The sequence below is a fragment of the Abrus precatorius genome, unplaced genomic scaffold, assembly GCF_003935025.1.
Source record: "Abrus precatorius isolate BTA unplaced genomic scaffold, Abrus_2018 Scaffold7, whole genome shotgun sequence".
Classification (NCBI taxonomy): Eukaryota; Viridiplantae; Streptophyta; class Magnoliopsida; order Fabales; family Fabaceae; genus Abrus; species Abrus precatorius.
Window position 1 is genome coordinate 28099369 of NW_020874417.1, and position 25080 is coordinate 28124448.

At 31.8% G+C, this 25080-nt stretch overlaps 1 protein-coding gene across 1 annotated transcript; it reads left to right on the top strand.

Annotated features, from left to right (window-relative positions):
- Nucleotides 1-582: 582 nt before the first annotated feature.
- On the top strand, nt 583-15301 carry LOC113871180 (TNF receptor-associated factor homolog 1a-like). The gene is made up of 13 exons (XM_027508084.1): nt 583-699; nt 1415-1638; nt 2307-2418; nt 3524-3612; nt 3725-3793; nt 3892-4024; nt 5526-5684; nt 6178-6526; nt 9075-9187; nt 11027-11171; nt 11572-12044; nt 12139-12343; nt 13439-15301. The coding sequence occupies exons 2-13, from the start codon at nt 1461-1463 to the stop codon at nt 14852-14854; spliced, it is 3441 nt and encodes a 1146-aa protein (XP_027363885.1). The 5' UTR covers nt 583-699; nt 1415-1460; the 3' UTR covers nt 14855-15301.
- Nucleotides 15302-25080: the final 9779 nt, after the last annotated feature.

Consider the following 25080-nt stretch of genomic DNA (forward strand, 5'->3'; position numbering starts at 1 on the left):
TAACAACACATTTTTAACACATTATTTTTAATATATTTTAATTATTAAGTAAAATTTATTAAAAAATATAAAATTTATGTAATTCTTATTTTTTATTTATTTTATAACATAATTTTAATTATTAATTAAATTTATAAAAATTATATAAATTTTACTCTAGATTTAATATATTTTTATAATTTTTAATAATTATAAAGTATTTCAATTGTAACTTTAAGAGTTGTTTAGGAAAGAAAGTTTTGAAAAGAAGAGGAAGAGATAAATTTATATTTTAAATAAATATATTTAAAATTAATATTTTTTAAAGTAAAAATATAAATTAATATATTGATAATAAATTTGTATTTTAAATAATATATAATTTTTAATTTAAAATTAAAAAAGTATGTCTGCTTCTCCTCTCAAAATTTTCTCCCCTTAATAGATTATATTAAATTGTTAGAAGAGAAGCAAGTGTGGCGGTTAGGGTTACTCTGCGGCGATTATGTTCGAATAAAATGGAAAGAAGGAAACTATAAAATTAAAACAAAAAATAAATCAAAATAAAATTTAATTATATTATTATTAATTTTTTTGGTGTCATGCCTCTCTTCTCTGTTGCTGCTCAACCCCTGTCTTTCTCTCACTTCGACTTTCTCTCTCTAAAATCTCCGGGCTCGGATTGTGCCCTTTTCACAAACCTCTGCTCTTTGATTCCAGGTTCGTCTGCTTCTCATCGATCCACGCCATCGTCTTTTGCTATTTTCCGTTACTCCCTCTTCAATCTTTTCTTCTTCGTTGTTTTTCTCATGCGCTATTTCTTCGATTTTGATCAATGGGGTTTTAGTTTACTTGGTTGCTTCTGGGAATTATTGCCCAATTTCTTCTTATTTCTCGGCGTTGATTGTTTCGGGGAATTTTCGAGGTTTGGGTTAATGCCATATGGCGTCATCGAGCTGGTTCTGCAATTTTGTTGTACTTTTTTTTCTAATTCGGGCTCGTTTTGAATCGTTTTTTTTTAAATATCTGTTTTAGGGTTTATTTGTTTAATTAATGGTTTGGGTTTTTTGGGTTGGGTTTGTGTCTGGTTTTCAATAATATTGGAGAGGAATTGGAATTAGGAAGGTCGCGTGTTGTTAGGTTAATTAGTATCGGTTTGGAGGAAGGGGTGGGTTTTTTTTTCTTGGATTCTCAGTTGGTAGATTATCAATTTTGCAATTTTGAATTTATTATGTTGCCTCCAGTTTTCCTAGACAATACGCCTTGCTTTTGATTATGGTTATCTTCTTGTAGACTTTTTAGATGAAGTTGGAACTTGGAAGTGGATACTCTAAATGGGAATGAATTGTTATTATTGTTTTGGAATGATTTACCGTCTTCTAATGCAATGTGAGGTTTAAGAGCTTATTTTGGCTTTGTTTGTGTTCTTGTCCAGTTGGTGCTGTAAGAATAGTGTTGGTGAAATATTTCTGGATTAGGGAATGGCTGGGATTGTGAGTGAGGAGTCTGGAGTGGGAAAGTCTGTGGAGGGAATTTCAAGTGGGCAGCGTTGTCAGTCTGGTGAAGCATTGGCGGAGTGGCGATCTTCTGAACAGGTGGAGAATGGAATCACGTCTACTTCTCCCCCTTACTGGGACACTGATGACGAAGATGATGGCAGTTAATTCTTTTCCTGTTTTTCCTTTTTATGTTTTTTGTAAATTTATTTTGTTATATTGCATATCTGCGTGTTTTCTGAGTGAGCTTTAGGAATGATAATTACGACTTTTAAAATGCTTGGATTAGATGTTATATTGTATGATAATATTTTTTTTTTCACCTTGATTTTTTAATTGGTATCAATGGTTTTGTGAGATTCATTGATTAGTAAGAACAAGTAAAAAAAAAGGTATTTTTAATCTTCGACTACGCAGGTTTTGTCTTAATGTATATGCCCAGTTTATCATTTAGATATACTATTAGCAGCTTCAATTGTTTCTTCACAAGTTTTCTCGAGAGATTGCTAAATCATCAAAATATTTCTTGGATTAGTTTAGTTTGGCCTTGGGAATGGATGTGATTATATTTCATTATTAGTATTGCAAGAAACCACGTCATAAATAGATAGGTTAAACTTCTGTACCATCTGTTACGGAAATACCTTTTGTAGTCAGTGATGGGGGATTTTGGTAGGAATTTGTTTCTTGCGCCTGGACAGTTGGCTACTTGGCTCAACCTAGCTTCTGATGAATATTGAATCTAGCATGATGGATCCATGGTTAATTGTTAAAGAAATTAATATTTGCATAGAAAATTGTTCTATATCTTTTTTGTTTATCTTTTTACAGGACCAAAACCGTCTGAGTTATATGGAAAATATACATGGAAGATAGAAAAGTTTTCTCAAATTACCAAAAGGGAACTTCGCAGTAGTGCATTTGAGGTTGGCGACTACAAATGGTATGAGTCTTTTGATAAACTTATAGGGATACATGGCTTTTGTTGTGTGTTAGAGCTTAACTATCCTTTATGTTTTGCTTAAATTTTGATTTATACCTCTAAAGCTATATGCATGCAGGAGTTTGTTGCTATGCATTTATCATCTTGAGTCTATCTTGACTGGTTTTATCTTGAATCTTGACAAAATATTGATGTATAGTAATAATTGTAGTTTATCTCTAACACATCCAACACATACATACATGCATAAATGGTGATATTGGAGGATAGAGATTCTCCATAGGAAAATAATCAACCCAGGAAAAGAGAAACCATCAGTGGGGCAAAGCTGTCCATCTGCATATTTCCTAAGGAGCCCTTCTAAATCTTATATTCTTTGAGGTTGATCTCCTAATCTTTTCCCATGTCAGCTGTTGAGACAATGATATATCCTTTAAAATACATGCATCATGATAAATCAAATTCACCAATTAGTGGCATGCGTTTCACAATGTATTAAAAATTGGCCTCTTTACTTCTACCAGAATCACTATTACTAGTAACCAAAATTTGGTCGAAGGACTTAGCACACATCTCTATTTCCAAAAAAGGTGGAACAAAAATATTGACATGTCACTGTCAGTTACAAATAACAAGGTAAAAAGCATGGCAGAATGTACATATCAGGGGAAAGAGCTTCATGTGGCCTGTGAAACAGTGCAAAACTGCAAATAAATTACTTTGCCTTATGTTGGGCTTTGGACTTCCTAAGAGGTTTATTAAAATGACAAGTACATCAGTTCAACAAATGAGTTAAAATTGGAAAAAGGACTTGCTCAATAACCCACTAAAAGGGAATCTTTTTTTTTATGATATGTACATGGAATTTGTGAATATATTATATACTGATTTGTCATACAAGAAAAAGGTTCCTTTTTATTCATCTTGAAAAAGGTGTCTCCTATGTAAGAACTATAAAATGTGTTATGGAATTATATGCCCTTAATTTATTGTTGGTATGTGCAGTCTAATGAATGCATCTGGTTTGTTGAGATAGTGTGCATGCATGACTTGATGGATATTAGTGTTGATTTTTTTTACCTAATTATTGTTTGGTCTGTGGCAGGTATATTTTAATATATCCACAAGGTTGTGATGTTTGCAATCATCTCTCGCTGTTTCTGTGCGTAGCTAATCATGACAAACTTCTTCCAGGTTCAATTCATGATCTTTTTTTAAGATTCTATTAACTATTGTTAGTTTTACTTTCTACAGCTGGTTCCACAGTATTTGACTTACTTTCCCAGTTATTTTTGTGGTCATTCAGGATGGAGTCATTTTGCACAATTTACAATTGCTGTGGTCAATAAAGACCCAAAGAAATCAAAATATTCTGGTTTGTTGGCTAATAGTTGGCTTAATTACATTGCATCGTTTTACAATTTTTCTATCAGCATTATTGAGATTCTTGTGCTTGAGTTTACCCTTTTCCAGATACATTGCATCGATTTTGGAAGAAGGAGCATGACTGGGGATGGAAAAAGTTTATGGAGCTGTCTAAAGTGTATGATGGATTTGTTGACACTTCGGACAATCTGATAATAAAAGCTCAAGTTCAAGTCATAAGGTAATATATACTTAATTTATGTAATTTTGAATATTTTAAATATTCAATCACCATCTAGTTAAGGCTATTGTCCATATAATTTTGCACTTCATTTTATTTACATATCTACAAAGAAACATGAATGCTTGTAAATTGAAAGCCACCAAGAAATAATATTCATATGATGCCTAGCTTAAATTTTGGTGAAGTTTGGTCTTCCATGCCATTGTAACATTTATGGTCATTGCTGTTAATCTTTGATTTCATTTCTGTCAGCCTGTATTTTCCATTATTTTTTGAGCCAAAATTTTAACGAATATTCTCTAGGCCTCTTCATTGTTATTCTTATATTTTTTACAATTTTTTAAACTTTAAGTTTATGCAGCAAGCCTCATGACTACACATGCGTATTGGGGTCTCATTCTATATTCTCTGAATTTCTCTGTTTCCTCAAATATTCTGTCTTCAATAACAGAAGCTGTATTCAGATTAGTAAATTATAAATTGTGTGTGGCTTTCCATGATAAATATAAACCCAATAAGATGATGTCAAAAACAACTTATCTGTATGAATGCAACACACTGGTAAGACTGTGGGCTTTTTTGGCCCCTTTTAATTTTACTACTGTGCACCATATTTGATCACATTCTGAGATGTCCATTTTGAATTTGTAAGCAATTTTAGCTTACACAAGATATAAGTGCATAGCATTCATATTCTGGAAACCATTTGGATTTGGATAAGGTAATATATGCTGCAGCTGCACATTATTGTGCTTAAGTCTTTCATACTTTCCCTATTGGATAAGTAGAAACACATTATTATTAGCAAAGGAGTTCAGATTTAAATTGAATATATTTTGAGGATTTGCAAGTTATTAATGGAGAAAGCTATTCTTATAATTAGTAGATATGTAAAGGCTGATATGATTTTTTTTATTTTTTTTTTGGGTTCGAAATTGTTTAGAAATTAATATTTCTTTGTCTATATAAAGATAAATATGTGAAAATAAATCAATTATCAGTTCAAAATTGTAAAGGCCATAACATATGTATGATACTTTAATATTTGTAAGGATAAGTATTCGTGTTTGTTGGGGCATTTGGGTGGTTTTTCTTTTTAAGTAAGTAGAAGTTTGTTTGGCAGAAATAAGTTCTTTGAAAATGTAATCTCAGTTTTCAGTAAAATATCAGAACTTCTTTTGCAAAAATGCTTTTTTCCCTTGTGAAAACTCTTGCTAACAAAAACACATCCAAATGGGCACATGGAGAAAAGTTTCTACATTGTATTTCCTTTCACAATGAACCTATGTACAAAATTCAGCGATGTTTTCTTTGGTTGTCTGCCATGTTGTAAGGTTATTTTGTCTTCTATTTTTTAAACATACCGACTTTTGTTCTTTTTCCCTTATGAAATTTGTGTGGCTGCCAAATGGGGGTAATCTTGTTAATTTGCTTTTGTTGTTCCTTGGAGTTATTAATTCAGATGTATGACCATAATTTTTTTGTTTCTGATGCGTAGGGAGAAATCAGACAGGCCCTTTCGTTGCCTTGATTGTCAGTATAGGAGAGAACTTGTTAGGGTATATTTGACAAATGTAGAACAAATATGTCGGCGTTTTGTGGAGGAGAGAAGAAGCAAGCTTGGGAAGTTAATAGAGGATAAAGCTAGGTGGTCGAGGTACTTTGTGCTCTCCTTTAAAAGTGTCACTCTTAAAACATAGACACAGATATAATCTCTTATGTCACATGATGTCTGCTGTGATTCTTATCTTGCTCCCAAGTATCACCTAATGAAAGTCAGGATCATTAAATTGTTTCTTTTTTATGCTTCCAGATCAATAATAATACTTTAATACTGGAACCAAAAACATTGAGTTTACTTAATTACCCTTCAATCTGGATAAGTGAAAATATGAATGGCTTATCTGGAACAAAAATACTGAAGAGGGATAAATGCTGTAGTCAAATCTAATAGGTGAATTGTTTGATGTATTATACCCAACATCAGGTAGTCTGCCTAGTAAATGTGATTTGACATTGTCATTTTATTGTACTGTATACTGTTTCCCTGTGCAATGTAATATATTATCATTAATTGCCACTTGTGTCAGACCTTTAAGTTGTGGTGTCTGATTTTATTGGCTGATCAAATGATAATTTGTAACGTGCAGTTTCTTTGCCTTCTGGCGGGAAATTGACCAAACTTCTAGGCGCCGCATGTCTAGGGAGAAGACAGATGTAATTTTGAAAGTAGTTGTAAAACAGTTCTTTATAGAGAAAGAGGTCACTTCTACTTTGGTAATGGATTCCTTTTATAGTGGATTGAAGGCTCTTGAAGGCCAGACTAAGTGCAAGAATGGTAGGGTGAAATTGTTGGATGCTGAAGAAATACCAGCACCAATTGTTCGTGTCGAGAAGGATACGTTTGTGCTGGTGGATGATGTTTTACTGCTACTTGAAAGGGCTGCTATAGAACCACTGCCTCCAAAAGATGAGAAGGGTCCTCAAAACCGTACAAAGGTAAGATGTAGAATAAAAGTAGCTAAAAATCATGTGTTGACACCTGATAACTGCTGATATGGTTGAGCATTGAGCTCTTTGAATTGTGATGGTAAGAGATTTTTTAGAGAAAGAAGCTTGGTAAAAGCAATGTTATCAATAGCTGATGGCGGCTCATGGCGGAAACCAAAAAAACTGCCATAAAGTTATGGCGGCCAACATGGCGGGTTATGGCAAATATAATAAAATATATAAAAAAATACTATAGATTACAGAAAATGATAGAAAATAATTAACTCAAAATATATGTAGCATAACCTACAATCCAAAATATAATTCAATACAAAATATGCAATTATCAACTAACTAACTAACTCTCTGATTAACTAGTTATACCTCTATTTATCTAACCAACTAATGTCTACCTATCAAATTCTTCATTTATGGCCCAAATTATCATTGTCAATCCTTCTAATCCTCCTTTTAAAAAGCATTTTCTCACCATAAATTTTTGCAACAATTACACCACCCATAGACCATAGTAAAAGTGAATTAAGATTTTTTTATGTTTCTTGAGAGTCAAACAGATTCATGCTCATAGGTCCTAGTGGTTGATATTATTTGGATTAAAAGTATTGAGAGAGGAAAATGAGAGAATCAAGACTTTGAATAATATTTTCTTGATTTTGTGATGTAAAATATGGTAATCAAAATCGAAATTCTAAGTAGGATCGGAAAGGGGATGTAAAACAGTATAAATATGAAGATGAGAGAAGCTAAATAAAGCCAGATGCCCACTAAAACAGAGCAAAGATGAAGATGAGAGACGGGAAGAAGGAAAAAGAAAAGTTAGATAATATATTTTAATGAGAATACTATTTTACCCTTTTAAAAAAATTTAAAAGTGTCATTTTAAGGGTAAAAAAGAAAATTCAGTTTATTTTTAAAAGATAAAAAGTCTTTTTTCCCTTAAAAAAGACTAAAAGATAAAGCCGTAAGTTTAGCAGCTTAAATTGACAAGCAAAAACAGCCCCAACCACATAAACACCGAAAGAATCTAGAGAGAGAGCAGCAGCGGCGTAGCATCACACAGCAGCAGGACCGAAATGGAGCTGCAGCTGCAGTCGCTGGAAATAGAGACCTAAATGCACCAAAACAAAAACCCAAGGAGTCCAAAACAAAAAGAGATCTCAGCAGAGAGAGATCTCAAAGAAAGCAGAGAGAGATGTCACAGAGAGAGAGAGAGAGTGAAATCTTGATGGAGGGCAGAGAGAAAAGAGATGAGCACAGAGGAGAGTGAGATTGCAGAAAGAGAGAGTGCGATTGCAAAGAGAGGGAGAGTGAGATCGTAAGGAGAAGAGAGGGAAAAAACCTGGATTTATGGTTGGGTTCTGAACTGGGTCGGGTCGGATCTGGCCCAAAAGTGCAGAAAAACCATATTAAAAAAAAAAAAACGTCATTTCTAACGATTTTTGCCATTGCCGGCCGTTACCGCCATGCTCGTAACGGCCGCCATGGCACCGCCACGTCACGCAATCTTTGTAACGGCCTCTGTCATTTCCGCCATGGCGCCGCCATAACCGACATTTAACAACACTAGGTAAAAGTGAGCAAAAAAGAGTTTTTCTGTTGGATGAAGATAGGAAAAAAAAATAGAAGGCTCTCCTACTGTATTCTGACGTAGGTTAAGAATGATTCTCACTCAATTGCTGCTGCATCGGCCAGTCATCTGAACTAATAATCTAAAGATTTTGTCTATTTCTTATTTCTTGTGGCTTTTAATCCTTTATTTCTGAATGATTATTCATGTATTCATGTGTTTGGAATTTCCTTGAAGTTTAATAAATTGAGGAATAACTATTTTGCAATAATTTTTTTGAAAGAATTTGTCTCATCTTTTGTGAATTTTCTTTATGAAATAGTTTTTGTTTGGATTTTGGCATGGGTCACCACTTTGTCAAATTACTTAGATTGGTAATTTAGTATGAAATAACTTTAATTTAAATAGGATATAATAATAATGGCCTGTTTGTTTAAGCTTAAAAATTGATTAGTTGGTAATGGTTCTTTGTTTTTTTGGAGTTGTTTTTTTAGAAGCTAATATTTTTAACACATGAGAAAGCATTAAAACATTTGTTGAGGTTTTTTCTTTTCTTTTTTTTAACCCAAAAAATTCACATTATTATTATCAATTTTTTACAATATATGTTTTAAATAAAAATTACTTTTTCTTAAAAAAATCGCAAACAAATGGGCCTAAATGATAAAAAGATAATTTGTTGATGTTCAAAATTAGTTGGGATATTTGTTGTCCTACACAGGGAGCTAGGCTATTCAGAGTCAACCCCAGGAAATGCTTTTGTATCAGTGCAAACACAATTTCAGCCCAAAAAAAACCCTAAAACTTATTTATATAATTTGATTTTGGCTGCAGAAAGTGATTTTTCATACCTTTAATCTAATGGAGGTCCAAATATTTATATGCTTGATATTGTTTATTTTACCGTTTGCTGCACCATTATAATTTTGGAATCCTTTGCTAAGAAACCTGTTTGACATATATTTGCAGGATGGAAACTCTGGAGAGGATTTCAATAAAGATTCTATTGAACGTGATGAAAGGCGTCTAACAGAACTGGGTCGTAGGACATTAGAAATATTTGTCCTTGCCCATATATTCAGGTAGTAAATGCAATAAGTTTTGTAATTAATTCCATACTCTTTATGTTCTCTTAGCATAATTGCTTGTATTGATAATTTTGCGTTTTGATCTTCATTTGTACTACCTCCTAAATTAAGTTTTGGAGTGTTTTTTTATTTTTTATCAATTTCTTGGAAATAATTTTTATCAGTCGGTTTTTTGATGTTGTTGACTTGTGGTTTTGATGGTATCTTATTTCTAAGAGATTGTGAATACACAGCTTAGCTCCTATGTGATTTCAGACATCATGCTAAGAGGCTCCCTTGACCTTCTTTCAGATTGCTTGATTTTGTTGTTGTTTCTTTTAGAGTTGTATGTGCTTGATTTTTCATGGTCAAGGAGAAATTAGTGATTAAGAACTTTAAACATTCTTGTTCTAGCAGATGACACTACTATCCAAAGTTTGAGCATGTTGCCTTGTTTTCTGTACTAAATGAAATTTGTGACACTTAATTGAATTACCATGTGATATGACGAGATGATATGTAGCTAGTAGTTGCTTGTTGGGCAGTTGTTTTAGATGATTTTGCAATTAGCTAGCACTAGCAGTCCCATAAGGTTTATCCGTGAGAATGCAGTGCAATAGAATATAATTGTTTACACCAAAATAACAAGTTTTTAGATGACCTGATCTTTGTGTTGCTTTCTTTATGAGTTGTTGTAATAATGTATGATGAGTGCTTAGCTTGGTATCCTGATCTGGAAAAGGGATGCTTGTAGACAGTTGAAACGTGAAATACAGATTCCATTTTGTCCAGATCAAGTGTTACTAAGTATTGGATGCAGGGGACTCTTAGGATCAAACCTTGGATGATAATATGTTTGTAGTATTTTGAAGTTACAAGAGAACTGATAATTTGTATTCATCCCCATTTCCCGCTAGTTTCAGCCGTGAAATTGGAACACATGATCTTGCACAATTCCAAGTCTCATAACTGCATAGCTAATTTGTGCTAGATCTACAGTTGTTTTCTTCATGATTCCTGGCACAGACACACATATAAAAGATGCATACAAAGTCAATATTGCATTGCATAAGCCTACTATTTTGGGTCAGTAGTATCTTGGACCAACCACAATTCGACCAATCTTATGATTTGGCTGTGCTGTCTCACTATGATTCCCCATAAATGTTTTGCATAAGTTGGAATTGTAGATGTGTATCTTATGATCTAAAACTCAATTTGGAAAACCATGAGCAGATAATCTGTGCCTCATGTAGCATTACAAAAACCCATCAATCTATTAGTCAACATACTTTATGCTTGCTAATTTATAGTTGGAAAATCCATTATTGTATTTTCAAAGCAAAACGCATTCTAATTAAAATCTATGGCTATTGGCTAAGATTAATTTTGATACACATCCCAATTAAAACCCATTAGCTATGAGAAAAAATGGTCTAGTTTGGCACTGAAATTCCTAATGATGTTTGCTTCATCACTTTCTTGCTAACATGATAGTATGATTGTATTTTATAATATATCTATCAGACCTAGTTTTGAGTTGCTTTGATTGTCTGTTTTGAAATATTACCTCATCCAGAAGTCATACTCCCCTTGTACCACCAAGCTTGAAATTCCTCTGGTTTGTGATATTGCTATCTGCTGAACTAAAGGAAATTATTGGAAATATGGAAAGCTTGAGAAGTTCCTAATGGTGGGGCTTATATATGTAACCTACCTGGAAGTTAAGAGAGGCATAAATTCTTGTTTGACTACATCTGTACAGTTTTTTTTTTTTTTTTTTTGTACTTTTAGCTGTAGGTATTAGATATGCATCAATTTAGATATCCTAATTATTTAATTTCACGGGTGCAGTAATAAAATTGAGGTTGCCTATCAGGAAGCTGTTGCTCTCAAGAGACAAGAAGAGCTCATCCGTGAAGAAGAGGCTGCATGTGAAAGTGATCAGAAAGCAAAGCGTGGGGTCAATGAGAGGGAAAAGAAGTCAAAGAAAAAACAGGTCTGGAACTTGTTGAAACTGCATTGTCAATGTGTGTAGATATCTGAATGTTGTGCTATGCATTGAATGGCTCTGTTGTTGCATTTTGGATTTTTATTTGATTCCCTGTCACAGATTGAAAAGCAATTCTCTGTTGTCGTTAATATTGTGATTTTTCCACTTGTGCTGAGTGCTGACTGCTGAAAAGCCTGCTAACCCATTTTGCACCCTTTGACTATTTGCTTGAGCATTGCTAGGAATTTGTAAACTGCAATGCTCCCAGGATGTTTTCTCTCAACATTCTACTTTCCTATGCCATGACTGCTATTTTTGAGATTAAATGAGGTGCATGGGGTAAGGAATTGGTGTTTGTGGATTTTCCTTATAATTTTTGACAGATATTCCTTTCTTTTCACTATAGGCTAAACAAAAACGGAACAACCGTAAAGGAAAGGATAAAGGAAGGGAGGAGAGGACCACTGTGTCTGCACATGACAAGAACCAAGACAACGCTGTTATTGAGGAAAAGGATTCTAACGTTGATGAAGCTCAAACTCTGTCTGAAAAGCCTGATGCCATGGAAGATGTTTCGGATGTGTCTGATTCTGTGGATGGAGTTGCTGAAATGCTTCAGCCTGATTCAGATGACAGAGATGCTAATCCAGTTAATTGGGATACTGATGCATCAGAAGTTCATCCTCCAGCTGAAGCTAGTAACAATGGCATAGGTGGTGTTTCATCCATGCAAAATGGAATGTCTGAGAGGAGGAGCGGTTCAGTGGTAGATGATAGTTCTTCAACATGTTCTACTGATTCTTTGCCATCAGTAGTCATGAATGATCCCTACAAGGGAAACTCTCTAGCAAATTATAAACTCCAAAAGTCACCTACCAGGTCAGTATATTGCTTTTCTTTGAGTGTGTGTGTGTGGATGGATATCAATGATATTTCACACGTGCTAATTTGATATGGCCCTTCTTATCTGTAGAGGTAAGAACCGAGGTAAAACATCATGTAATGCTGGTAGTTGGGCAAATGAAATAGATGGTCAGCCATCTGGTTCTGCAGCAGGTTCTGGGGATATTAATGGCGAGTCAGGCTGTGGTAAGGTTGGCGAATCTGAATCTGATGTTGCTGTCTTCTCCTTGCAGGATCTTAAGTGGTCCGTGCAGCAATTTGATAGAATCAGAAAGGTTGTCTCATTTCCACCCTGGTTGGAAATACTTGTCAAATTATCATAAAATCTTCTCTAAACCTTATCTATTCATGACTTTCTTTGATTATAAAATGTCTTGCCTTTTTGTGTATTTTATTCCTCTATTGAGTTTTTAAGTGTTGCCTTCTCATTTTAGATCCTCTAATAATTTTTACCTGTTTCTTTTCATCGTTGAGGAGAAGCAAGAGTACTTTGCTCAATGAGAATAGTTTCAAAAGATATATAAAATCTTAAAGTGTTAGAAATGGAAAGATAACTGGACACCTTGTTTTCCCATATTTATTTTTCAACTGCATAGATGAAGATAATTTCAATTCACATATTTTAGATGAAGTTAGTGATGTTTATATCCTATCTTTTTAACAGAATATTCATGGGAAAGAAATTGTGTATCTTTTTCATCTTGTGTCCATCATGTGGCATGGAAGGAGGGTTTTAATGCTAAATTCTTTTGCTCTTCTGTCATTTGAAGTAGCTACATCTACATAGATCCATTGATGCTAAAATGGATCCATAATCATAGTTTTTCCCATTTCCTTCTCTTTTCATTTCTTAGCCTGCCCATCATATCTTAAGTGAAGATTCATCTCCATGATTAATGTGGAAGCCCTTTACAAAGATGTCTATATCCCTCTGTTTCTTTTCTTCTTAGTTGTTTTTGATCTCGGAATTCTTTGTTTTCTTTTTTCTTCTTTTGCTATTTGCAACAAACTTAAAGCTTAGAAAGCTTAAGCTTGAGGGGGGCTGAGTTAGAATATTGAAGTTATTAATCTTATTGTTAGGTGAAGGCTCAAATGTGGTATTATGTCTAGCAATCCTATTTTTAAGCAAAATAATTTGGGTTTTGTTTCTCTTGAAGGTGGTGAGAGATCAGGTTTGGGGTGGCAGTGAACTTTTTTTAATTTGATGTTTGCTTTTAAAGTTTTCCTTTAGCCTATTTTTACTTGCGTGTTACTGCAATAATTTTATATATACCAATGAATTATTTACACACTCAATTTCACATGGAAGCCTCTATGTCTGCCTTTACAATTTGAGCTTGATGTCAGGCGTTTGCTTTTCTAATTGATAGGAGGAGGGGGTTCTTTCACTTGAAAATAAATTGGGCATTAAAGACCTGGTTGAGATAGAGAGATCTGTTGACAATGAAATCCTACAGAAAGAGAAGGCATCAGCTGTGGCATCCTCGCCAATCAGTCCTCCCAGAAACTTATCCTCTTCTGTTCAAATGAAGTTAGAACATAAGACTAGTGCTACTGTAGATCCTGTTCATATCAGGAAAACATCTTCTAGTGGTTCCCAACTGAATGATAAGGACCCATCTTCACCTTTTACTTCTGCATCACAAGCTACAGCTTTGTCCAAAAATGAGATCCAAAAGACTTCAACTGCAAGATTAACTGAAAGATCTGTGGCTCAAGTGCCTCCAATGTCAAGACCTTCTAGTGCTCCTTTAGTTCCTGGTCCCAGGCCCACTGCACCTGTTGTTTCTATGGTTCAAACGGCTCCCCTACTTGCACGTTCAGTGAGTGCAGCTGGCCGGTTGGGTCCTGATCCCACATCTGCTACTCATAGTTATGTTCCTCAATCCTACAGAAACGTGATCTTGGGGAACCCTGTGGCCCCAACTGCTGCTAGTCTAACTAATTCCAGCACCTCCAGTTCAGGAGTAAACCCATCACCAGGCTATTCTCAGCCATCTTCCTTGGTGTCATCACCAATATTTTTATCCCAGAGCTCTGACAGAATGGACACTAGTGCAAGTCAGTCTGGTGTTCCCTTTAGCGCAATTACACGGGATATTTTAAAGAATGGTCCCCAGTGGATTGAGGGTTCTCAAAGGGAGTCAAGCAGAAGCTTGCACTATGATCAACCCTCTGGGCTGAATAATGTTCAAAAACATGACTTGTACAGGCCAGTACACAGTAGATCAATGGGAAATATGTCAACTGAGTTCCCAGCCTGCACATCGGGGCGTCGGAACCAAGGGTTGTTGGTGGATGAGTTCCCACACCTTGATATCATAAATGACCTGCTTGATGATGAACATGGTAATGGGAAGATGGCCGCCAAGGCAAGTTCAGCATTCCAATCGCTGAATAATGGACCACAGCCCCTAAATCGACAGTTCACTTTTCCTGGAGACTTGGGTGCAAATGATGATTTGGGATCCTCAACCAGTTCTTGCAGGTTTGAGCGATCACAAAGTTTCCAGCATGACCATGGATTTCAAGGAGGGTATAGCTCGTCTGGTGGGCATTTTGATTCACTGAGGGACTGTATTTCGCCTATGAGTAACGTGCCTTACGTCAATGGCCAGGTAGATGGGTTGATTCCAAACAACCAATGGCAAGTGGGTGGTTCCGATCTGTTGTATCTAGGCATGAGAAACGCAGATAATGATAATTATGCATACTATCAAGATTACTCAAACATGGCATGTGGTGTCAAAGGTTATACTGTATTCAGGCCATCAAGTGGTCCTTAGAGGGAAACGATAACGAAGCGTGCCCCCGGATGAGGGGTCACGATAAATGTAATAATATATTTGAGGAAATTGTTGGGTCTTTTTAGATTGGAGTGAGGTTGTAATCTCTCTTGATAAGCAAAACATTTTGTAAAGAGTGTTTTGAGTTATTTGCTTCCAGCTTTTTTAACCCCAATTCATGTCTTGGCCTTCTGGGATTATGGATGAATCGTGAGGTTTGAACACTTGTCCTAATAAACTCAAGCTAGCCATGCATCATCCCCTCAATTTTGATGCATGTGGTAGAATTTGTACCCAACGTTGTATAACCCTGTCAGCTATGGATATTAATGGGGCATTTGCAAATGCTCCGTAGTTCTACTAGAAACTATGAAAAATGTTCTTTAATACATTTTAAATTAGGTGGCTTTTTAAGGCCTCTGTTAACAATGCGGAAGAGTTTGGGATAACATTAAGATTGTCTTATTTGATGTATAATATATTTTTTAAAAACTAAATATTGGCTATAAAATATGAATTAATTAAAAGATTTAAAGATCCATTGACATGAGGAGTAAACTTATGTTAAGTTTGACTAATTTAACTGTTGAATAATTTTATATTATTTTATTATTATGTATATTAAATTTTATATAATTTAAATATTTATAAAATTTAAATATTTGTAATTATGTTATTCAAAATTTAATATTTATTTATGTTTTAAAAATATAATTTGTTAAAATAAAGTAATACGATGATATATTTATTAATTTTTTCTTACATAAAATTTTATAAAGTTAATTTAATTATAAGAGTCTTTAAAGTAATGGTTGAATTGATTAATTTTGTATTTTATGAAAAGTTATAAAATGGTATACTGATTTTAATTAAAATGTATTAATAATATAATTATTTATATTATTATTTAATTACAAATTATCGAATAAACAAGAGTTATTGTTTTTTTTTTAATAATAATTTTAAAGCTATACATAGGATGGTTTTTAATAAGTTGATAGTGTATAAATTTTTATGCTAATAATGTATTAAAATTTAACTCAATATTTTTTAGAATGTTTAATAATTTAAAATTTCATATATATGATCATAAAAATATTTATAAACTATGTATTTTCGGAAAAAAGTTTTAATAACAGCGAGTGTTTTAGACTTATTCTTATACTTTAAAATAAAAAGTTGACCGAACATAGTTTTTAAATCACATAAAATTTTGTAGCTTATTGTTGAAGTCAATGCATCCCTTCTTACACGCAAATGCATACGCACATATCAACTCACTTAGCGGAAAGTATCTAATTTGATATAAAAACATAAATTAGTTGAAAATATTTTCTAAATAATGATTTTTGAATAATAAAATTAGACGAGAAATGTTATTTCTTTTGGTTTTAGTTTATATTTTTTATATGCTTGTACAAAAAGGATAAAAACAATTAACATATAATATCACACATAACATTAATCTTTTAACTTCAAAATAAAAAAAATATTACTCTTAATTCTTAGAGTTAGTTTTAAATATCTATAATTAATATTTTTTTAATTAAAAATGTTTATTATATATATCTATATTTTTAAATAATAATACATTATTTTTAATGAAAACTTATTACTTTTAATTACTTAACTTCAAACCTAACATATTTCTTAAAATAATGATATTATTGAAGTACCCAAGACTGCTGCTGCGGGAGCACTGTATCAAAATTAAAGTAGAGCAATAAAACGGGTCTATTGAAGCAAACACAGAGCATATATGGCACTGTAATATAAACTAAGTACCCTTGTGGCTAAAGAATATTCTCTATTGTTTCGTGTTGATTATGCTTAGGCATTCCCTCCAAATCAAATCCACAACCGTACCCACTACATATGTTTTCATGTGCTTGGCGAATCCAACAGTTAATTAAGTACCATCAACATATGCCGTCTTTTCACGGCCGAATTTTATTGATTCCGAGGGCTAGGATTGTTGCTATTTTTACAAGTTCAGCAATATTCTTAGGGTCGCAAAGTTACAATTTTTCTATAAAAAAATCAATTAAAATCGGGTTTCATTTCAAGCATGTTTTATTCTTGCATATCTACAAACATAATGCTATGTTTTTTTCATACGTGTTTGGTAGCATTACATCATCTTTCCGCCTTGTAGAATTTAGAGGAATTTGCACTATCTTCTATCTGAATTAACTTCCAAGATCGAGAGTCTTTTTGGATTCAAAGTCTCCTGCTAAGTGACTTACACATTTGTTCATCTTTATCATTTTTGCTTCACTATGACAATCCAAGCGCACTTGCATGACTCAATGTAGTCAACATTTCAGGTTCCATGCATTTGAGCACATACACTTTGTTGACGTTCACTTTCTGAGTACCTGTAACTTGAAGAGAATGTAGCTACGCTACTATTGTTCCAACAAATTCAAACTTAGTAACTGATTGAAGCTGTAGCCACTAAAAAGTTTTCTATCATAGGAATTTACTAGTTAAGCTCACTGATGAAATGATATCTCTGCTCTCGGCAAAGCATTAAGTGGTGATTGCGTATTTGTTTATTATCAGTTAACGGATAGTGGTCATGTCGAAAATGATTTTTTTTTTCTTTTTGAAACGAGGGTGGAAAATAATGCAAAATTCCAGGACCTGCAGTAGTAGATCATTCAATTAAGTGCACAACACTCACTAACATTCACCATGCCAGCTAATCTCTTACGTGTACAATTCAATTACAGATTAAGAATTTTATTATTTGAGCTACTCAAAATAAAGATGGTATGTGATATCATATGCCTCTTATTAATTTTTTTTGTTGTTGCATGCACACGTCCTAAAAATACACTCAAAATATAAGATAATTTTGACTTTAGTGGTACATCAAATATTTTTCATTTACATAAATATATTCTCAATTTATCAAAACTTTTCTCTATTGATCATGCAGTTTAATAAGCATTTGCGTAACTAAAAGATTAAAATGTGATAGTGATATTTGAGATTAGATTCTCTTTATGCTACCTGCCCCACTCCCCTATCCAGTTACTCGCAGTTGCACCTTAAATGCCAAATGCAGGATCTGACCAACTTCTATTTCCTTATTGTCATGGAAAAGTGAGTTGCTTGGATATATCTCTTGTAAGTCGTGGAAGCTTTGAGGCGGGTGCATGCTTGCGTGTGCGCTTGAATTTGCATGACAAAATCCCTGTGCCTGTTGAGAATGTTCCCACCAAGTAAACTTCGCTTGGATTCGTTATTCATGGATATTTTATATGGTTATTATAACTGCACAAGCACTTGAAAATTTGAAATCATATACATATTTCTATATAAAAAGTTATATTTTTTAAAATAATAAAATAATAACGAAACACATATTCCACTTTACTTTTTCTTTCCCAAACAGGCAAATTACAAAAATAATACAATGCTTTTTATGTATATAAATACTATCATTTATCCCTGTACATATAGTTATATTTACTAACGATAGCACCAGGAAATTTCTCAAATTTGACCATTTGCTTCCTCGCACTCAAAATGCAGACTCTATCAAGGAGAGCAAGTATAGGAAACTAACCAAACTTGTTCTTTAAGTTATATTATCATTAATTCATGATCCAAATCCTTTCTAATAGCACTATTCAATTAGACTACATCAGTTACGTGGATAAGAAAGTGGAAGAAAGAGATAACCATGGATTAAAACATCAAGTCAAAAACTCTCTACATCATGATTCCAGCATATGACCAATTCATATTTGATTCTTAGTTTTTCTCAAACACTAATAATTAATTAATTAATTAAATACTAGCATATAATCAGCAGTCAAAATTAAATAGTGAATAAAACCTCGAGTTACAAATTAAAATTACTAGACTCATAATTCAAACGGGTACCAATATAAATACCCCCACACCAGTGAGATGTTTCATATCACTTCTCTTGCTTCCTCAAGTTTTCAAAATTCAAACACACACCATGAGGGTTCTCAACGTTATCTTGGCCCTGATTTTGCTTCTTGCTGTAGTTCATGTTCAGCCAAACCTAGCTGCTAGGGTATTGAGCACGAAGAAGCAACTGAACTTTATGTCTCTAGACAAGGGTCCTGTTCCTCCCTCAGGGCCTTCTGGCTGCACCTATGTCCCAGGAAGCGGTGGCACACACTGCCCTGTGAGGGAGATGAATGTTGCAGGAAAAGCTCAGCACCGCAATGATGAAACTTATCCTCGTCTTGTTGTTCCATTTGGTTTTGCAACCAATCAACACTGAAATTCTCTTAAAGCATGCAAGCCTATCTGGTTACAAGAGTACGCTTTGGAGAATGGTAATCAAAGACTATATATACATATATTTTATAGTTTTCTAACAAAAGGATCATTGGTTTATTTATCATTATTATTTTTATTTGTACTTAATTATGGAGTTAATCTTCTGCAGTTTATATTATATGCTTTATTAATTAATGTTGGATAGAGACAAATGTAAGACAACTATACTACAGACTCTTGTTATATTTTTATATGTTGTACTGCTGATATATGGCGTATAAATATTATTTAAAGAATAATCTGATGGAAGTGCATGGATATATATATTTACAAATAGTTTTTTTTTTCATTAATATTTTGTACTATTTGTATAATTTTAATTTATTAAACTTCACCAAATAACTAATATATCGTTTTCTTATGTTTGGGTAATAATGAGAGGTAATTTCTCAATTTCGTAAAACTGAATTTATAAGGTTTTAATTCTGATTTGTAAAAGAGAAGAATGCTATAGCATGGCTCTTGTAAAAAATAAGTTATTACGTTTGGATTCTCTTAGACTGCAATTATCGAAATTTATTAATGGTGCTCAATTATTCTTTGTTAAAGTGGATACCAACTCAGAAGGTGAATTTGTATACTGTTTCACACTTGCGTATTAGAATTAAGTTTGGTCAGAAGAAAAGAAAAACGTGAAATAAAACAAAGATAAACAGCTTAGTATGGCCGACATTATATTTTGCGTGAAGGCGTTTCTTTGGCCGCGGGAATTAGTATACTTCATAGATCCACTTTCAGAAAACAAAAACTATGTATCAGTCAAACTTTTGAATCCATCTCTGAAAGAATTGACAAAGGGCATATTAATTTACGAAAATGTAACAATTCTGAACTCTGATTCTTATAAAAAAATCATAGATATCAATCAAAGTAGTAATGAATAGCCACTACATACATTAGTTAATTCGAATAACTAATTTTAAGCATAACCAAAAAAATGTTTTTTTCTTTAAACATATATCATTTAAAATTTTTTGTATTTGTCATAAAAATTTACTAGTTAAAATTCTAAAATATTTTTTACTATCCAGATACATGTAATTTAGAAATTAAAAATTTCCCAACCCAAGCACAGCGTAGAATAAATGTCTTTCCCGTAAAATTCTCAAAAAAGAATTATTATATACTTTGTTAACATATTTATCATACGGTTTACTAATATCATATTTTAGAATTGATGTTAAATATATTAAAAAAAAATTATTGAAGATAAACTGTTTATTGCATTAAAATATATAATTTTTTTTCTTTCAGGATATCCCTTTTGTTTGTTTAATTTTATCAATAATTGATTATCAATGGAGTTTATACTTATTATAATCAAATTAAGTTTGGTTTTTAAAAATAGAGTATTTATCATTAAGAGAGAATTAAGTTAATTTCGTGTAAAATAAAAAGGAAAAATGGTTCACCAATATATATATATATATATATATATATATATATATATATATATATATATATTTCGAAATTGTAAAAAAAAAAATACATGAAGCAGTGGCTAATGACAGATATTTAAATTATATAATCTTTTTTCTAATTACACTTCTCTCATACAAGATATTAATAAGTGATGTTTCATCTTTAAAGCATGTTCCATGAATGATCGTACTTATATAGACTTTGATTCCTACATTAGAGTTGACTAATTAATATGTGAGGAAAAAAAGTAAGTAAGAGTAATGTGTGGTTATTACAAGTCAATGCATGACACTTTATAAATTCATTGATTAAAATAAAGTAAGCAACCAATAGCATCGTGGGCTTATTTATTTTTTTAATGTTTTTTAAAAAATAAATTCTTAAAATAATGTTTTTTAAAAATAAATTTACTGTCTGAGATCTTTTTTGCCACGTCAAGACCTGTTTCGCATATTGTATGGACGAATTTTTTTTTTTTTTTTAAATGCTATTTCGTCTTAAGCAGAGACGAAACTATCAGAATGCGCCACGTGTCAACATCTGGTGAGTTTCGCCTACTGCAGAGACGAAACTCAATGAATGGTGCCATGTGTCATGGATCAATTTACAAAAGTAGTTAAAAAAAAAGAAAAATTTTATATTTTAATATTTAATTAATATTTATTAAAAATAGAAAATTATAAAATTTAAGAATAAAAAAATTATATAATTCTTAATTAACTTAATTAACAACTACAAATATATTAAAAATATATATTAAAATTACACTATGTATAATGTATGACGCAAAAAAAAAATATCTGCTAATAAAATTATAAATTTATAATGGCAGCATTGGAATTTAATGGAAATGTATTGAAAAAATATATAATATTTAATTAAAATATATTAAAATAAAAAAATCATAATATTTAATTGAAGAATAAATTATTGAAATTTAGATAATTTTTAATTAAATTAATTAATAATTATAAATATATTAAAAAATATAGTGTTAAGAATTTGTTAATCTTAGTTTAAATATCTATAAAAATTATAAAAAATACATATTTATTATATAAATTATTAAGATTTTTAAATATCACACCTAACTTACAAACTAGTTTAAATAAAAAAAATTATAAATTTATAATTTTATTAGCGGGTATTCTTTTTTGCGTCATACAGTATATACAGTGTAATTTTAATATACATTTTTAATATATTTATAGTTGTTAATTAAGTTAATTAAAAATTATATAATTTTTTTATTCTTAAATTTTATAATTTTCTATTTTTAATAAATATTAATTAAATATTAAAATATAAATTTTTTCTTTTTTTTAACCATTTTCGTAAATTGATCCAGATCATGACACATGGCACCATTTATTGAGTTTCGTCTCTGAGTAAGCGAAACACACCAGATGTTGACACATGGCGTAATCTGATAGTTTCGTTTCTGCTAAAGACGAAATAACATTTAAAAATATATATATATTTCGTCGTGGCAAAATAGACTCCAGACAGAGAATTTGTTTTTAAAAAATATTATTTTAAGAATTTATTTTTTAAAAAACATTAAAAAAATAAATAAGCCAGCATCGTGCCCACCTTTTAGTCTGTAGTTACCAATTTTTTGACGTAACATCATCGGATTCCGTTGTTAGCTAAGATGTACATAAGAACTAATCTCCTTAATTAACCATTATATTAGATTAATCCTGTCGTTATCTTTATTTAGTATCCATTGGAATTCCACGTTATTCAACGGACTTTTATAAGTCTACTTTGGTATATTTTATCCACATTCGCCTTATGGCTCATCAGGGTTTTCAAAACAGAGTACCAACTCAGCTATTGCCCTACAATTTAATATATTGGAGAATCGGTCCATCGAAGTTTGATGTAATTAAATTCCCTTTTTCTTTTCACACAACTGCAAGAAAACAGTCTTTGACTTAATTTTGAGACACTTCCTGTTTATTGAGCTCCTTGAGTGATGAGTCTCATGTACACATGCACATTTATATGCATGAGCGCTCATATTTTTCTAACAAAGAAATTCGTAATTTACATGATTTCTTTTATCTAATGTGATCCTCTTAAATAATGGTATTCTTGATAATAGTCTTTCCTTTTTTCTCATACTTGTTATTATCATACTTTTTTTTGTAGTTGATGTAACTCTAAATTTTTAATTTTTTGGGTAAACCAAATGAAATAAATTAAGGTTTAAACTATGGAATGACAAGGTTTATAACTTTATGGACTAATTAAAGTTTCATGAAATCTAATTGAAAAAATAAATCAACTAAATTGCAGTTCACGAATGTGATTGTGTGCCATTTTATCATGTAATTTTTCTGTGAATATTACAGAAAATGAAGGTCTTCATGTTTTGTCTTTTTCTTTTTGACTTTAATACATTTAACGTAAGGGGCATTATATATATTAAAATCGTATACGGGATATCATATTTTGACTGTTCCTCCACAAACAGTAAAAGTTATATCCCATTTTACGGGCCTGCAACTGATATTGGAAAAACAACTCCAATAATTGCCAGAATTAATGCCCTTTTTTTTTCCCCTTAAAATTAGTATTTTATTTAAGTGGAGACAGATTTTCAGCAGTAAAATATATTGATGAGATTGACTTTAATTTGCTAATTGAAATGGACAAGAACTTCGTGTACCTCGTTTTTCTTTCGTTCTTGCTTTTGAAACCTGAGTTTATATGAACATAAAATTAAAATTTTCTTCACAAAAAAATTTCAAATATTCTAATTCGGTTTCAAATTAGTACACAGATCAGAACCGCACAAAATATTGCGACGTCAACTTCTGGACTCGTGTTTGTTGCGTTAATTGCAATTTACGTGTAAATCATAGTAGATAGCATAAACATGCAGGATGAATGTAACATGGGATAGTTACTTTCTTTTTTTCTTCAATGCACACATCAAATGAAAATTATTCATTTATTATTATGAAAACAGTAAATCTTGATTATATAATTCACATTTATGCTTTATTTTTTTACCGTGTGATCTAATTATAAAAACTTACTTTTTTTTCCATGTTGTTGGAGTGTTAAAAGAATTTAATATGCCATATACTAATTGGAATGTGTCTATTGTAATTTATTTTTTATGCTTATCTTATATCTAACTGCTACTTCTCATTATTTACGACCGTTTCTAATTATGTTAAAAGTTGTGGGTTCTTTTATAACTGCTATCTCTCACATCTTTCTTTGAACCTTCACTGATGGTAACTACTGATGATCGCTTTGAGTCTTGTAATTCTTTTGATATCACTCTTTTAAACTTATTATGTCTCTTGTGGACTTAAAAGTATTTTTCCTGTGATTTCCTATTTTTCAAGCAATTTTAAGAGAAATCTAGGAGCTCATATAGTTTTGTGAACTTAGAGTAATTTCTCCCTCAATTTTTGCTTTTCAACTAATTCTAAGAGAAATCTACTAGCTCTTTTAGTTATGTAAATTTAGAATAATTTCTCCCTTAATATTTGCTTTTCGACTAATTCTATAAAAAATCTGAGAGCTCATTCTTGTGAACTTTAGAATAATTTTTTTAACGATTCCTGATTTTTGAATAATTCTAGGTGTTAGAGACTTGAAAATTCCTAAAAAAACTTCTCAAAAAGGCCTTCATTTGTGTGAATTTAGAATATTTTTCTTGTCAATCCTATTTTTTAATCAGTTTTGGATCTTTTCGTATTGTCAAAACTGTTCGAAATATAGCTTTCTTGAAGAGACTTCTGCAATTCTCTAAATCTTCTCGAAGGAACATAGTCTATTTTTTACCATGAAAGTTTAGTAAAGAATTTTATAACTAAAAAAAAATTTCTTACCTCAAACAATATTGTAAAGATAAAAAAAATTATAAATCTAATATATATATATATAGGTGCGTGTTAATTTTACATGATTATGAAAGATATTTATATATTGGTATAATGCAATAGGTTTGTATAATAATCTCAAAATACAAGACATCGACAAAAAAATCGTAAGTTCATGAAAAAAATATACCAAGCTTCGAGAATCCGGTTCTCTTTTTATTGCGTGGTTGATAATTTGTAACTGTTAAAGAAAAATAACCAAAATGCAGAAGATGAAACGTGCGCCTAAATTTGATGGATCACTTTGTCCTTTGTGCTCCAATGAACACTATTTTATAGTGACTAAAGAAATATATGCTTTTGATTTTCCCTTTTCTATAGTATATATTCATCTGATGTCATAGTTCAATTTTAAACAAAGAAAAAGGTTGATAAAAGTTACATAAGTGCAAGCCCCTTTTGTGTTAGTGGGGGTTTCTCCACTCTCTGCCCAATTTGTTAACAATAGGTGCCATAATAGCACTTTCTGCTGCCACTTTGTTTAGAATATTTTTTATAGATATTGTTTACAACTGTGATTTTCAAGTACTACGCAAATTCCTCTTTACAAAAGCATGATGTTTCTTT